General features: G+C 39.8%; 1 protein-coding gene and 1 pseudogene across 1 annotated transcript in view; both read right to left on the bottom strand.

Moving 5' to 3' along the window:
- Window positions 1-1,188: 1,188 nt before the first annotated feature.
- Window positions 1,189-6,606, bottom strand: LOC136306643 (etoposide-induced protein 2.4 homolog pseudogene; annotated as a pseudogene).
- LOC136338168 (UDP-glucuronosyltransferase 2B31-like) overlaps window positions 5,415-17,365 on the bottom strand; it is a 43,135-nt gene continuing 31,184 nt past the window's right edge. The window contains exon 6 of the mRNA XM_066280279.1: window positions 5,415-9,213. Within this exon, the coding sequence (XP_066136376.1) occupies window positions 8,934-9,213 (280 nt within the window). The 3' untranslated portion in view covers window positions 5,415-8,933. The remainder of the gene's footprint in view (window positions 9,214-17,365) is intronic.

Here is a 17,365-nt window from a genome sequence, read left to right as displayed (position 1 = left end):
AAAACCCCAATCACAGGTTAATGAGTTTAATAAATTTACCTCTTGGTTCCTATTTGTGGCACCCAATAAACAGCAGACAGTCTTGACAGTGACCAACAGTAAATTTAGACTTCCAGTGCTCAGAAGTTCAGGTTCTCTGAGCATTCTGTGTTCCAGTAGCACTTCCAAAATTGGTACCTCCCCATAGGCAGGCAACTTCAAATGTATCAGTTGAAAAAGAATTTTTCCCCTTCAAGGGGAGATCAGTCCACAAAACCTAGCAGATCTGGCTGTGGGATCTTCCCTCCTGTCTCATTTCTTCAGGCTTATTATTATTATTATTAATACTTTTTTGTAGTGGAGCAAGAGAGACATAAACCTAACCTGAGTTACAAGAAACAAGACAGTGATGGCTGTAAAGGGAGTGACCAGGAACAACTGAGAAATTCCTTTACCTCCCACATCCAATGTTATGTGCCTCACAGAAAACAACAAAAATAACAGGTCCACAAAATACAACGGCTAGAATTACAAAATTCATTAACCCAGAGGCAGTGGAAAGCCGAAAAGGGAGGTGGGATGATACATGCCTCAGGGAGAAAGATGTATTCAACTCAGCCCAAGCACAGGGGTTGGCCAACGCTAGTATAGAGCTGCAGAAAACCCTGTGATCCTTTTAGACTCACAGGTGTTAAAAGTCCACATATTGGTGTCAGGAAGATTGTGCCTTATGTGCATCAGAGACAAAAATCCCAGTTTCTCACAGGGAAGGGAAAATGCAGAGGGCCCTTGGCCAGAGTGCATCCTGCCTTCCCTGGTGGGGGAGATGAACAAGGACAGAGCTGCAAAGCCTTCTTCCAAACCCACTCATCCCCCCTGAATGGCAAGGGACTCAGTAGCCTACAGAAGCCTTCAGTTTAGCAGGAGATGATCTGGTGAAAGAAATTTTTCTGCAGAGGTTGAGCCACTTGGGACAGACTGCAGGTAGATAATCTGTGGAAAAGTTTGTTGCTTAAGAAAACCACTAAGGGGAGGAAGCTCAACCAGGAGTCTTTGCTTCATTGGCATGGATTGTGAGTAAAGGAAAGAGGCTAGAGAAGAGGCAGCCACTGATAACGTATGAAGACTGCATCGCTGTGAGGAAGGCCAAGGCCAAACCAAAGCTGAAGTAGTAAGGCCGGTTCCTCTCTATGTTTGACAACTGTTGGTTCATTTAAATTCTTTTATTGACCAACAATATTCAAAGCAGTATAGGAGTAGAGAAGAAACATATGCAAGAGACTCACCAGCAGATCAACAAGATGGATGAGAAGGCCTGACCAGTGTTAGTACAGTGGATAGAGTGTTGACCTGGGACGCTGAGGTCCTAGGTTTGAAACCTGAAAGTTTCCAGCTTGAGTGCAGGCTCATCCAGCTTGAGCGCAGGTCTGTCAGCTTGAGCAGGGAGTCACCGGCTTGAACACAGGATCATCAATATTGTTCCAAGGTCACTGGCTTGAGCCTTATGGTCACTGACTTGATGCCCAAGGTAACTGGCTTGAACCCAAGGTCACTGGCTTGAACTCAAGGTCACTGGCCTGAGCAAAGGATCACTATCACTAGCTTGGCTTGAGCCCCCTATATCTCCCTCCATCAAGGCACATGTGAGAAGCAATCAATGAACAACTAAAGTGACAAAACTACTAGTTGGTGCTTCTCATTTTTCTCTCTTCCTGTCTCTGTCTCTTTCTAAAAGAACAAAACAAAACAAGAAACAAACAAACAGACAAACTAAAAAGATGAATGGAAAAGATACTTACAAACATCCCCTGGATAAAGGAAAGAACTTTCAGCATAAGATTGAAGAGAATGTCAGCACTGATTCTGCTGACACTAGGGAATGGGTGAAGCTTTCTCCCTGATACCTTAATTTCCAGATCAGCTATATTTTAAAGTCTAATAGCATTTACAGCTTTGCTAAGAAAAAAGAAGGGAAGCACCCAGATAGCACTGAAAATTGACATGAGGGAGAATTCCAGCTACAACCAACACCTTCAGTAGTGACTGATCACCAACAGTTTGGGCAGTTACTGACTGAAGCACATGAACAAACATTTTGACAAAAGAAGGGGAGACTGGACCAGAATATTTCAGCATTCCAAGCGTAGCACTGGAAAATCATAGCAACACCTGGCTCAATCTCTTCCTCTCTATGCTCTGGGCTCTCCTCTGCACCAGGACACTACTTGCCCTTTTTTGATGATGTGCCTCTCTCTTTTGCTGAATTTGAGCATCTAGCTTTGAGATGGTACAGATTCCCCAGATGGAGGGAAAGAGTGAAAAAATAGAATGTATTGCCTTTTTTAAAAAAAATCAGAGCCTTGGAAGCTAACATCACTTTTAATTGCATGCTTTTTGATGAGACCGCTGTAAGGTCTGCCAAAGTTCAGTGGGAGGAGACAGATTGGGAGGACTGTCAAAGTATTTGTAGTTATATTTCAAAATCAGCACAAATATAACCTTTCAAAGGAAGCCAGCAAAAATCACTAAGTTACTATGAAATTAAGAAAATATTGACATTCAAAAACAGTAGAATTGTTAAGAATAATGAATTTAGATTTTCATGTATTGAAATATTTAGTAAACATTGTAATATATTTATATTTATTCCTAGAGATATTAAATGAAAGATTTTTTTAACTGTGAAAAAAGAGCCCCACTTTGATACAATAGATAGTATACCAGATTTTTTGTCAATTTGAGTATTCTGAATAACATGAACAAATTGAAAAGACAATATTAAAATATTGGAACTTGTTATCATGAATCAATATGTTTATTTCACTAATAACTTTTTCATTCCACTTAATACATAAAAACTATGGGTCAAATAAGTTTGCAAATATGATGTATATGTTTGTTCGCTTATAGTTTGCATTGGATGTGGGGACAGGCTATAAGCAGGCAGGGTCCTTATAGCCTAGCCTAAAGGCTTAGTTTTTTGTTTTTTCTTTTTTACAGAAACAGAGAGAGAGAGAGAGGGATAGAGAGGGACAGATAGACGGGAATGGAGAGAGATGAGAAGCATCAATCATTAGTTTTTCGTTGCGTGTTGTGACACCTTAGTTGTTCATTGATTGCTTTCTCATATGTGCCTTGACCGTGGGGCTACAGCAGACCGAGTAACCCCTTGCTTGAGCTAGCGATCTTGGGTCCAAGCTGGTGAGCTTTGCTCAAACCAGATGAGCCCATGCTCAAGCTGGCGACCTTGGGGTCTTGAACCTGGGTCCTTTGCATCCCAGTCCTACGCTCTATCTACTGCGCCACCGCTTGGTCAGGTGCCTAAGGCTTAGTTTTAAGACTAAGCCTTACCCACCCTTTTAATCTTAAAATCTTCTCAACACTAAACTTTTCCCCACACCCGTAACTGTTGCATGATGTGGGGTGGTGCACTCTTGTGAGGAATCCCATTTATGCCTCACATAAATGTCTTTGTATCAAAGACTTCCTTTTTGGTATACTGACTTAAAGGTTTTGATTTTTACATTATAAAATGGGTCAGACCTATGGCACTCTCTCTTGGATCCTGCTATTAGCATATCATAGGAGAAGCAGCCAAGATGGTGGAGTGCTGAAGGAGAAGTTAGTTTGTGCAGATAGGAGATGGGGTACAGAGGTGAATGAGGCTGGTGAGGTAGAAACCTTTGATTGTAGAAATACTCGGATAAGTCAGTGGCTTTGGGAGCCCTGAATGGAAAGGGAAGTGTTTTCCCACTGTGCGTATTTCTCCCCTGCTGGGTGTGAGCTAGGATTAAAGGTAATGGCCCACCAGTTCTTGGCTCCATTGTTTCATTACCATCTGTCCGAATCAAATGCGAACCTGCATGGGCCAGGTGGCTGTGATGGTGGCCGCTGCTACTGGCTTTACAAAAACCGTGTTGTGAAATGTCAAACAATGATGCTATATATAAACATTTAAATTACCAGCATTGGAAATTCTGTGTATTCATCAAGAATGTTTACTCTGTGTTTATACAAATTTACATGTTTTATTTCCAAAGAAGAGTATCATACTTATGTTTGTTTTTTTTTCCCTTGAACTTGTCTATCTAGCAATATGACATGGAGAACATAATACTGTTTCATAATATTCTCTGTAATTACTGTATACCTCATCCTTTTCACTGGAGGTGTGTTCAGTAACTGATAATTTAGGTACCTGAGAGAGCATGTTATATACAAATCATAAAAATAGTTTTCTTGCCTGACCATGTGGTGGTGCAGTGGATAGAGCATTAACCTGGGACACAAAGGACCCAGGTTTGAAACCCAAGGTCACTGGCTTGAGCGTCGGCTCATTGGCTTGAGCACGGGCTCACCAGCTTGAGCATAGGATTGCTGGGTTGACTGTGGGAATGTAGACATGACCCTAAGGTCACTGGTTTGAGCCTAAGGTTGTGGCTTGAGCCAGGGGTCACTGGCTCTGCTGAAGTTTCCCAGGCTGGGCACATATGAGAAAGCAATCAATGAACAACTAAGGTGCCACAGTGGAGAATTGATGCTGCTCACCTCTCTCCCTTCCTGTCTGTCTCTCTCCATCTTTGTCTCTCTCGCTTAAAATTTTTTTTTGTTTTCTCAAATTAATAATTTTAACAAAATTTTCTTAATCCAATAAAGGGTATTTACCTACACCAAAGCAATAATAAGCAATATTAGTCAAATAGTCAAAGTTTTCAACCTGAGATTGGGCAGGATATAAGAATGTTCACTATTCTGCTTGAATCAATATTGTAATTTTGGCTATACTGTGAAGCCAAAATAAAAGCAACACTGTTTAGAAAGATAAATAAATAAATAGGACAGGAGGAAAGCTGATGTTTGGGACTTGGACTTGTGTCCTAAGCAAGCCAAACAATAGTATAGAGTTTAGAAAATGCATGTGTACACATAAGGTAGGCCATAAAGCTAACTTTAAGAAAAAATGAGAACTTTATAATAAAAAAAATAACATACTACAAAGCTGGTTTGCTTTATCTTGCTAAATGGTAAATATTTAACTTTATATTACTTCAAAATGAATGACCACTTCCCAAATAATGAAACCAATATACATTTTGAATACTTATTTCTGTAGAATATATTTTAACATTTGAAGTATAAATAATTTCCAAAGAATGTCTTAGTAAACAATACACTGTCCTTAAGTATATCATCTATAATCAATTCAGTAAGACTAAGTTTACTACTCTTAATTCCAGGAGTAACAGGAATGATTTAGAAAGCTTTTGATTGGGGGAGATGGAAAAAAGCTGTCACAAAATCCTGTTACATTACAGCTCCTATGTTGAAGACATTAAGTGCTGCAAACACTAGGCAGTTCTCAGAAAGATCACTATAGCCTATTAATAACTACTGTCATCCAATAAATTCCTTATAAAAAGGAATTCATGTATTCATTTTTCTTTTTTTTTTTTACAGAGTAACCTCTTGCTGGAGCCAGTGACCTTGGGTCCAAGCTGGTGAGATTTGCTCAAACCAGATGAGCCCGTGCTCAAGCTGGTGACCTCGAGGTCTCCAACCTGGGTCCTTCTGCATCGCAGTCCAACGCTCTATGCACTGTGCCACGGCCTGGTCAGGCAGGAATCCATGTATTCATTATAGAATCCAAGGCTCTTCTGTACATTACTGAAAAAAATCTTCAAATAAATATAGTTTTAGAATATGACAATCCACATCTTTCTCAAGTCAGACTGTACTAGTCAGTCAGTACTTGGGAAATGTGCCATCAATTTTGGCAGCTGAGGCCATGAGGCCCCTACAACACGCTGAACTGTTAAAGGGTCTATCTTGGACTGCTGCCAAGGACAGCACTATCTTCACAGCTTTCTGGAATTGGCCGTCCTAAGAGTTTCAGGCTCTCCCGCTCTCCGCAGCACATTTGTTTTCAAAGGGAGGTGTAGGGCATGAAGCAAACAACCCATGTCCACCTCCACTTGAGGCCTTATGGGGTGGTGTGACCCAGAATCTGATATTGTGCGTTAGTCGGTGACAGAAACCGGCTCTCCTGGGCTCAGCAACTGCAGGGAGTGGTGGCACCTATCGGTGGCTGAAGAGCCACAGAACTTGGCTTTGTTCGCAGTCGTGCAAGTCAGTCACAGTGGGCCACTCCCCACAAGGTGCACAGTCGGGATGGGGCTCCACAGTTGAATACAGCAGGAATGTCCACTAAAGGCATTCAAGGGCAACAGGCTGCCACTGTACCCAGGGCCCAGACCTGTAGCGACCAACAGTGCCAGCCTCCACAGGCAGCCTAGGACCCCAGCTACCACCCAGCACTCTGCCGTCTGCGCAGCTGGGGGTAGTTGAGGGCGTGGCCAGCGAAGGCAAAGACAATGTCATAGCGGTAGATTGCGTTTTGGTTCTTGAAGCATCCGGCGCTGGCCAACACGAGAGGCAGTTCGCCCAGGACGCCGGCGTCCCTAACCAGGGAGCTAGAAAGAATGATGCCAGAACAACCACACAGCACATCTGGGCAGCCGACAGCGGCTGACGAGGGCGCGGGAGCATGGGACGCGCACTCCGGGCGGAACCGAGCAGGTGTAGCCAGTGGGCGCGCAGACCCTGCCCGGCGAACGTGTGCCTCGCCATGTCTCCCTCTCTCTGCAGACCGATTTGTTGCTGCCTAGTATGGCGTAGTCCAGGACGCCAGGACAGCCTCACAGGCGGCTGCCACGTGTTAGCCTTGGGCGGCCAAGCCCACCGCAGCCAGCGACTAGCAAGGAATCGGTCGCCAGGTGCAGCTGTGGACGCGCGCCCACCAGGCGGCGCTCACTGCCGCTCACACAGTCTGGGGTCCTGGAGGCTGCCGGGCGACTGAGGACCCAGCTCCCGCTCCTGGGGCGCGGGACAGTTGCTGCCAGCCTCTGCGTCCGGAACTCGCGTCTCCGCCCTCAGCGTGGAGGTGGGTACTTTTCAGCAGCTACTGCAGCCTCTTCCTGCAGAGTTGCGGACGTTTCATATTCTGCTGGTAACAATTTATTGACTCAATTTACATTGACCTACAATCAGTGCCTTTGCCATCTTTTCTTTGTTACTGGCCATTTTTACTTCTGTGAATTGCCTGTTCGTGTCCTCCATTTATTTTTGTCTTGGAGTGTTTGTCTTTTGGTGTGTGATTTGTAAAATTTCATACTGTACAGTGATTACCAAACTGTATCTGTTACATGTGTAACAGGGTAGGTTTGAAGAAAATTCAGCCTATATGCATGCTTTAACATTATTATCTGCTATGGCACTATGTTCTATTTTTTTTAATTTTTAAAAAATTATTTCAAATATCTGGAAGAGTTCTATGGGAAATTTTTTGATAAATATGCCCTATAATTTCCTCAGCATTGAAGTTTAAATTTGTTTCTAAAATGAATTCATGTCTTAAGCTGGATAATGTTTATTGTAAGATGTAAATTGTGGTCTTCTTGACAATAAAGACAGGAATGATTTTTCTCACCTGGACCACTTCAGTCCTTGTGTTATGTTTTAAGAGTGTTTTGAGAATCCTTGTGAATTGATTTGTTTCTATTACCATAAAATTTACATGATTTTTTGTATTCTCTGCATTGCTATTGATTATGATCAATCATAATGTGCCTAAGTTTAAAAGAAAGAGAGGATTGTTTGTATATTTTTGTCATGCCAGAGGATTTCGTGTTTTTATATCCAGTTAATGGGAGGAATGAAACAACAGGCTGCTGAGGAAACAGAGGAGGAATGAGACATGCTGATCTGCTGTGGTTATCTAGAAAAATAATCATTATTTCAAATTGCCTTCAACAAACACCTTGACTTGCTGCTGTATCTGTAAATAGCTAAGGGATCCTGTGCCTTGTTTTGTAATAAAGGGGTGTATATATGGACACGTGCATATGCAGAGAATGAAAATTTAATAACTCCCTGCAGAATGAGGGTTCTGTATTATCAAACTTACATTTGAGACCCACATCCATTAGCAAAGGCTGAAACAAGAGTGAAAGCAAACAGGTGAATCTTTCTAAGGGGCTGTGAGATAAGGAGGATTAGCTACTGAAAACCCAAGTCTTTTATAAATAGCTCAGTTTTATAATAGGAAGCATCTAGCTGTTGTTATATTTCTAAATTCACATAATTTTCCTCCCTCCCTTCCTTCTTTCCTTTCTTTGTTTTTGAGAGATAGAGATAGACAGGAAGAGAGAGAGAGGGTGGAGAGAGAGATGAGAATAATCAACTTAATGTTGCATTGCCTTAGTTCATTGATTGCTTCTCATTGTGCATTGACTGGGGTGTGGAATGAGGTTCAAGTCAGTGACCTTGGGCTCAAGCCAGTGACCTTTGGGCTCAAGCCAATGACCCTGGGATCATGTTGATGATCCTGAACTCAAGCCAGCAACTTTTGGGGTTTTGAACCTGGGCCCTGATACTGAGGCTAAATCTATAGTAAAATCAAGGAATAAAATAAAATGGAAGGATGAATCATTTTACACAATTCTCACTACTGAATTGTTTCTTTAGCAAAAGATAAAACTACAGAATATTGTACCAAAATGTTAAAATATTCTGAAAATTTGCAAAGTCATATTGATATATGAATAGACTACTTAACGTTATTATGTCCATGTGTAATGTTTGAAACACAGTTAAGTTCATGTTTTTGATATAATTTTGGAATTAAAATAGCAAATTTAAATATATTTCCATATTCTTGCTTGCTTCATTTATTTATGTATTTATTTATTTATTTTACCAGTTTTTATCTTTGGCATGACATATTTATACCTGTTAAACAGGTAGTAAATCACTTGAAAACAAATTTTTTTCTGAGAAGGTAAATTGTCAAGTCATTTTGTCACAGGAAGAAGGGATCCTTACATTATAACTTACTGCTGGAATACACCAAAGGAGTCCCATCTATGAGGCAGATCAGCTTCAGGCCTCAGAAACAACTACTCCCTTTTTTTCTTCTTTCCTGTTTTAGCAAACTTCTGGCAACAAAACAGACAACACTTTGTGATTACAAATATAACCGTTGCCACACAGACCAGCAGGAACCCAATCACATCCAAAGAGTGGTACTGGACCCAGGTGAGGTCATAGGAGGCTGGCCGCAGGTGTTTGGCTCCTTTATGGCGCATGACAAACTCGATCCAGAAGACGGCTCGATCTAGAGGTTTCATTGGCTGGTCATGGTGAATTCTTGACAATTTCATAACATTCTCCTTATATCTAAAGGAGAAACACAAAGATACTAGCATTGAAAGGAAGTTAATTTGCCTATGTGACTCATGCCCATGAAGTTTTTTAAAGAATCATATATGTATATGTTTCAAATAAATGTCATGGAATTACAGAAGTATATATTTATTTGGCTTATGATGGAAAGTTTGGCTTTTAAATTGGAATTTTTGATGACAAATATTTTAAAAATTGAAGATGGACGATCAGGTAGGGAAGTTATATAATTTTACCAGAGGAAATGATAGAAGCCGTTCTACGGACTATATTTATGAATGAAAAAGGGGCTACACAGCAGACCTGACAGTGTCAGGAAACCACATAGCAGACCTGACAAGCTCATGACCCAAAGTAATTACATTGGACCATCGGATCATAAATTTTTTTTTTATTTTTATTTTTTTTATAATTTTATTTTTTTAATGGGGTGACATCAATAAATCAGGATACATATATTCAAAGATAACAAGTCCAGGTTATCTTGTCGTTCAATTATGTTGCATACCCACCACCCAAAGTCAGATTGTCCTCTGTCACCTTCTATCTTGTTTTCTTTGTGCCCCTCCCCACCCTCTATCCCTCTCCCATTCCCCCCTCCCCCCCGTAACCACCACAGTCTTATCAATGTCTCTTAGTTTCACTATTATGTCCCACCTACGTATGGAATAATACAGTTCCTGTTTTTTTCTGATTTACTTATTTCGCTTCGTATCATGTAATCAAGATCCCACCATTTTGCTGTAAATGTTCCGATGTCATCATTTCTTATGGCTGAGTAGTATTCCATAGTGTATATGTGCCACATCTTCTTTATCCAGTCTTCTATTGATGGGCTTTTTGGTTGTTTCCATGTCCTGGCCACTGTGAACAATGCTGCAATAAACATGGGGCAACATGTGTCTTTACGTATCAATGTTTCTGAGTTTTGGGGATATATACCCAGTAGAGGGATTGCTGGGTCATAAGGTAGTTCTATTTTCAGTTTTTTGAGGAACCACCATACTTTCTTCCATAATGGTTGTACTACTTTACATTCCCACCAACAGTGTATGAGGGTTCCTTTTTCTCCACAGCCTCTCCAACATTTGCTATTACCTGACTTGCTAATAACAGCTAATCGAACAGGTGTGAGGTGGTATCTCATTGCCGTTTTGATTTGCATTTCTCTAATAGCTAAAGAAGATGAGCATCTTTTCATATATCTGTTGGCCATTTGTATTTCTTCCTGGGAGAAGTGTCTATTCATATCCTCTTCCCATTTTTTTATTGGATTGTTTGTTGTTGAGTTTTATGAGTTCTTTGTATATTTTGGATATTAGGCCCTTATCTGAGCTGTTGTTTGAAAATATCATTTCCCATTTAGTTGGCTTTCTGTTTATTTTGTTATCAGTTTCTCTTGCTGAGCAAAACTTCTTAGTCTGATGTAGTCCCATTCATTAATTTTTGCCTTCACTTCTCTTGCCATTGGAGTCAAATTCATAAAATGCTCTTTAAAACCCAGGTCCATGAGTTGAGTACCTATGTCTTCTTCTATGTACTTAATTGTTTCAGGTCTTATGTTTAGATCTTTGATCCATTTTGAGTTACTTTTTGTACAGGGGGAGAGACTGTAGTCCAGTTTCATTCTTTTGCATGTGGCTTTCCAGTTTTCCCAGCACCATTTATTGAAGAGGCTTTCTTTTCTCCATTGTGTGTTGTTGGCCCCTTTATCAAAAATTATTTGACTATATATATGTGGTTTTATTTCTGGAATTTCTATTCTGTTCCATTGGTCTGAGTGTCTATTTTTCTGCCAATACCATGCTGTTTTGATTGTCGTGGCCCTATAATATAGTTTGAAGTCAGGTATTGTTATGCCCCCAGCTTCGTTCTTTTTCTTTAGGATTGCTTTGGCTATTCAGGGTCTTTTATAGTTCCATATAAATCTGATGATTTTTTGCTCTATTTCTTTAAAAAATGTCATTGGAAGTTTGATGGGAATTGCATTAAATTTGTATATTGCTTTGGGTAATATAGCCATCTTGATTATATTTATTCTTCCTAGCCAAGAACAAGGTATATTCTTCCATCTCATTATATCTTTTTCGATTTCCCTTAACAATGGTTTATAGTTTTCATTATATAAGTCCTTTACATTCTTTGTTATGTTTATTCCTAAGTATTTTATTTTTTTTGTTGCAATCGTGAAGGGGATTATTCTTTTGAGTTCCTTCTCAGTTGTTTCATTGTTGGCATATAGAAAGGCTATTGACTTCTGTATGTTAATTTTGTATCCTGCGACCTTACTGTATTGGCTTATTGTTTCTAGTAGTCTTTTTGTGGATTCTTTGGGGTTTTCGATGTATAGGATCATATCATCTGCAAAAAGTGATACCTTTACTTCTTCTTTTCCGATATGGATGCCTTTTATTTCTTTGTCTTGTATGATTGCTCTGGCTAGAACCTCTAGTACCACATTAAATAAGAGTGGAGAGAGTGGACAACCCTGTCTTGTTCCTGATTTAAGGGGGAAAGCCTTCAGTTTAGTGCCATTTAATATGATGTTAGCTGATGGTTTATCATATATAGCCTTTATCATGTTGAGATATTTTCCTTCTATACCCATTTTGTTGAGAGTCTTAAACATAAAATTGTGTTGTATTTTATCGAAAGCCTTTTCTGCGTCTATTGATAAGATCATGTGGTTTTTGTTCTTTGTTTTGTTGATATGGTGTATTACGTTAACCGTTTTACGTATGTTGAACCATCCTTGAGATTCTGGGATGAATCCCACTTGATCATGATGTATTATTTTTTTAATATGTTGTTGTATTCGGTTTGCCAGTATTTTGTTTAGTATTTTAGCATCTGTATTCATTAGAGATATTGGTCTGTAGTTTTCTTTTTTTGTGCCATCCTTGCCTGGTTTTGGTATGAGGGTTATGTTGGCCTCATAAAATGTGTTTGGAAGTATTGCTTCTTCTTCAATTTTTTGGAAGACTTTGAGTAGAATAGGAACCAAGTCTTCTTTGAATGTTTGATAAAATTCGCTGGTATAGCCGTCAGGGCCTGGACTTTTATTTTTGGGGAGGTTTTTAATGGTTTTTTCTATTTCTTCTCTACTGATAGGTCTGTCTAGGCTTTCTGCTTCTTCTTGACTCAGTCTAGGAAGGTTGTATTTTTCTAGGAATTTATCCATTTCTTCTAGGTTGTTGAATTTAGTGGCATAAATTTTTTCATAGTATTCTACAATAATTCTTTGTATATCTACGGTGTCCGTGGTGATTTCTCCTCTTTCATTTTGGATTTTGTTTATATGAGTTCTTTCTCTTTTTTCCTTGGTAAGTCTTGCCAAGGGTTTGTCAATTTTGTTGATCTTTTCAAAGAACCAGCTCCTTGTTCTATTAATTTTTTCTATAGTTTTTCTGTTCTCTAATTCATTTATTTCTGCTCTGATTTTTATTATCTCCTTTCTTCGGCTGGTTTTGGGTTGTCTTTGTTCTTCTTTTTCTAGTTTCTTAAGGTGGGAAGTTAAGTGGTTCACTTGGGCTCTCTCTTGTTTGTTCATATATGCCTGAAGCGATATGAACTTCCCTCTTATCACTGCTTTTGCTGCATCCCATAGATTCTGATATGCCGTATTGTCATTTTCATTAGTCTGTATATATCTTTTGATCTCTGCACTTATTTCTTCTTTGACCCATTCATTTTTTAAAAGTATGTTGTTTAGTTTCCACATTTTTGTGGGATTTTTTTCTTCTTTTTTGCAGTTGAATTCTAGTTTCAAGGCTTTATGATCAGAAAATATGCTTGGTACAACTTCAATTTTTCTGAATTTGCTGATGTTGTTTTTGTGGCCCAACATATGGTCAATTCTTGAGAATGATCCATGTACACTGGAGAAAAATGTATACTCAGTCACTTTGGGATGAAATGTCCTGTAGATGTCTATCATATCCAGGTGCTCTAGTGTTTTGTTTAAGGCCACAATGTCTTTGTTGATTCTCTGTTTGGATGACCGATCTAGAGCCGTCAGCAGTGTATTGATGTCTCCAAGTATGATTGTATTTTTGTCAGTTTTTGTTTTAAGATCAATAAGTATCTGTCTTATATATTTTGGTGCTCCTTGGTTTGGTGCATATATATTAAGAATTGTTATGTCTTCTTGATTCAGTGTTCCCTTAGCCATTATGAAATGGCCATTTTTGTCTCTGAGTACTTTTCCTGTCTTGTAGTCAGCATTATCCGATATGAGTATTGCTACTACACCTGCTTTTTTTTGGATGTTATTTGCTTGGAGTATTGTTTTCCAGCCTTTCACTTTGAATTTGTTTTTATCCTTGTTACTTAGATGAGTTTCCTGTTGGCAGCATACAGTTGGATTTTCTTTTTTAATCCATTCTGCTACTCTGTGCCTTTTTATTGGTGAGTTTAATCTGTTTACATTTAGTGTAATTATTGATACTTGTGAGTTCCGTATTGCCATTTTATATCTTGCTTTCTGTTAGTTTTGTGTCTTGTTTGATCCTTCTCTTTCGTTTTTCTATCTTTTGTTTTTATTTGGTTGTATTCCATACATCTTTCCTCTGTTGCTATCTTTTTTATCTCATGTGCTTCTGTGGTGGTTTTTTCAATGGTGGTTACCTTTGAGTAATGAAAAGGGTCCCTACCCTGTTCATTGTAGCGAACTATTTTGTGAGTACTTTTGCACTCCATCGTCCTTTGCTACTGTTAATCTCCATCTTCTCCCCCTCTTTCTTTTTGTTGTTGTCACAGTTTAAATTTGGTTTTATTGTGTTCTTCTTGGAGCTTTTACTTGTGGCTCTGTTTTTTTTTTGTTCTTTGTATCTGATTGGAGAACCCCCTTTAGTAATTCCTGGAGTGGGGGTTTTCTGATGATAAATTCCCTCATCTTTTCTGTATCTGTGAATGTTTTTATTTCTCCTTCATATTTGAAGGATAGCTTTGATGGGTATAGTATTCGTGGCTGAAAGTTCCTCTCTTTCAGGACTTTAAATATTGGGGTCCACTCTCTTCTAGCTTGTAGAGTTTCTGCTGAGAAATCTGATGATAATCTAATGGGCCTTCCTTTATATGTTGTATTCTTCTTTTCCCTGGCTGCCTTGAGAATTTTTTCTTTGCTGTTGGTTTGTGTCAATTTCATTATGATATGCCTTGGAGTAGGTTTGTTGGGGTTAAGAAAACTTGGAGTTCTGTTTGCTTCTTGAACTTGAGGCTTTAGTTCTTTCCACAGGCTTGGGAAATTCTCATCTATTATTTGTTTGAGTATGTTCTCCATTCCATTTTCTCTCTCTTCTCCCTCTGATATACCTATTATTCTTATGTTATTCTTTTTGATGGAGTCAGATAATTCTTGTAGGGCTATCTCATTTTTTTAAATTTTTGAGTCTCTTCTTCTCTCTGTTGTGCCTCAAGTTGCTTGTCTTCTATTTCACTAATCCTCTCTTCTATCTGACCTGTTCTATTAGCTAAGCTTGTTACTTCGTTTTTCAGCTCGTGAATTGAGTTTTTCATCTCTGTTTGATTTGTTTTTTTTAATTTTTTTATTTTTATTTTTTTACAGAGACAGAGAGTGAGTCAGAGAGAGGGATAGACAAGGACAGACAGACAGGAACGGAGAGAGATGAGAACCATCAATCATTAGTTTTTCATTGCGCATTGCAACACCTTAGTTGTTCATTGATTGCCCTCTCATATGTGCCTTGACCGCGGGCCTTCAGCAGACTGAGTAACCCCTTGCTGGAGCCAGTGACCTTGGGTTCAAGCTGGTGAGCTTTTTTTGCTCAAACCAGATGAGCCTGCACTCCAGCTGGCGACCTTGGTGTCTTGAACCCGGGTCCTCTGCATCCTAGTCCGACGCTCTATCCACTGCGCCACCACCTGGTCAGGCTTGATTTGTTTTTATAGTTTCAATTTCCTTGGACATATATTCTTTGTGTTCATTGAGTTGTTTTCTGAGCTCCCTAAATTGCCTTTCTGTGTTTTCTTGTATATCTCGGAGGATTTTTAGGATTTCTATCTTGAATTCTCTGTCATTTAGCTCCAAGGTTTCCAATATAGTAAATTTTTTCTCCATAGATTTTTCCTTATCTAGCTGTGTTACCTCTCTTTCTTTTCTATTCATGATATTCGATTTTCTCTTCCTTAATGGCATCTGAGGGTAGTTTTGTTGATAGTATTAATGAGATTTAATAAAGAATAAAAAGTTAAAAAAATAAAAAATAAAAAAATAAAAAATCGAAAACAGTTGTTTTTTTTTAAAAAAATTAATAATGAAATAAAGAAAAATAAAATAAAATAAAAATTAAAAAAAAAGGAAATTATTCCCCCCCTCCTTTTTTCCTCTCCTCTCCTCTCCCCTCTTTCTTGAGAAAATCTTGTGGTGGACTGTGAATTATAACAAACAATGCCTGTGATGGAGGGCCTGAATTGGGGAAAAGTAATGAAGGGGCAAAAAAAAAAAAAAAAAAAAAAAAAAGAAAAAAAAAAAAGGAAAAAAAAAAAAAAGAAAAAAGAAAAAAAAGAGCATATGGACCCACAAAAAGCAAATAAGGAAAAAGTTTGGGTCAAGAATAAAATGATTTGCTTTTAGGTGTTGGTTTTCTAAGAGTTATGATGAGAGGAATAAGAGGAAAACGGAAAAATGGGGGGACAAATTAAAAAATTACTATTGTATTTAGTGGAACAAGAACTAGATAATATGGAGAGCCAGGGATGGGAGCACTGCTAGTGAGTTAAAAAGGTGAAGTAAAAACCCCCCAAAATGCCACAAACATAGGTTTGAGTCCCAGATAAGATAATTTGTTTGTTATTGAGGTTTGAATGAGAGGAGATGTAAAGGAGAAAGGAAGAAACTAACATAGAGGGAGAAAAGAAAGAGAGAGAGAGAGTAAAAAAGAGGGAACCACTAAAAGAAGAAAAAAGAAAGGAGAGAGAGAGAGAGAGAGTTAAGGGTTTTGGAGTGCAACCCTCATAGAGAGAAAGTAAGAGAAGAGAAAAGATAATGGGAGATGTAACACTTATGGGTAGTGTAGTTCAAGCAGAGGAGAGAGTAAGACTGGTAGAGAGTTAATCGGCCAAATTGGAGGAGGAAAAAAAAGTATCAAGAATGAAGATAAGAGAAACAAACAAACAAATATAATAAAATGGGATAGGTTATAAAGTCTGCAGATTATTCTTGATTTTGAGAGGTTATCTTCTTGCTTTTTCTTTTCTCTCCCTCTTCCTGGTCGGTGACTCTGTACCCCGGGTTCTGCCACTTTGGCACGCTCAGGTAGAGGTTTGCAGTTGATAAGTCTCTATGGCAATGTCTTGTATTGTGCTTTAGTCTCGTTGGCAGTCGAAGCTCATTAGCATTTATAGGCTCCGACAGAGAGTCCGTGTTCCTGGAGCCTTTCTCGTAGTCTTTCCTTCCTCAATTAGTAGCCTGATAATCCAGCTATGGGGTTGCTGCTGCCTCTGCCTGGATAGTAAGAGGCTCAGAGAGCTGGCAACTCCCCACTCTATTTCCACTCAGCACAGGGCTCTGGGTAAGGCTCAGTCAGTCAGAGCTGCTAGCATAATCAGGCGGGCTTTCCACCCACTCAAAGACCTCTGGCTCTGCCACTCTGTCCGGTAACACAAGTGGGCGCCCACTTCCGGAGCGCTTGGAGGAAACTCTCACTCACTGTCTGCGACCAGGATATCTGGCCAGCAGTCTCATGCTCTGAGTGAAACCCCCAACCGCAGGGAAAAGTTGCAGCGTTGGAATTGAGTCTCGCTCTGTCCCCGTGCGCGGCTTTTGCAAGGCGCTGGGGCGGCTCGAGATTCCGCTTTGGCCCACACAAAGGCCCCTGACTCTGCCCCTCTGTGTGATAACACGGGTGCGCACTGCCGAGGCACTCGGAGGAATGGCTCACTCCTTATCTGCGCGCGCAAACCAGGATATGAGGCCGGCCGCCTTTCCCTCTGAGTGAAACACCCTCCAGCACGGAAAATCTCCACCGTTGGAATTAGTTCTCACTCCCTCCTGTGCGTGGCTTTCCCAGGGTGCTGGGGCTGCCCAGAGACTCTACCCTCGGCCCACAGAAAGGCCTCTGACCCTGCCTCTCCGTGGGGCAACACGGGCACCCACTCTCGGGGCCTAGGAAGAGATTCTCGCCCA

This window comes from Saccopteryx bilineata, chromosome 5, assembly GCF_036850765.1.
Source record: "Saccopteryx bilineata isolate mSacBil1 chromosome 5, mSacBil1_pri_phased_curated, whole genome shotgun sequence".
NCBI classification, from domain to species: Eukaryota; Metazoa; Chordata; class Mammalia; order Chiroptera; family Emballonuridae; genus Saccopteryx; species Saccopteryx bilineata.
This window is presented reverse-complemented; position numbering and strand designations above follow the sequence as displayed.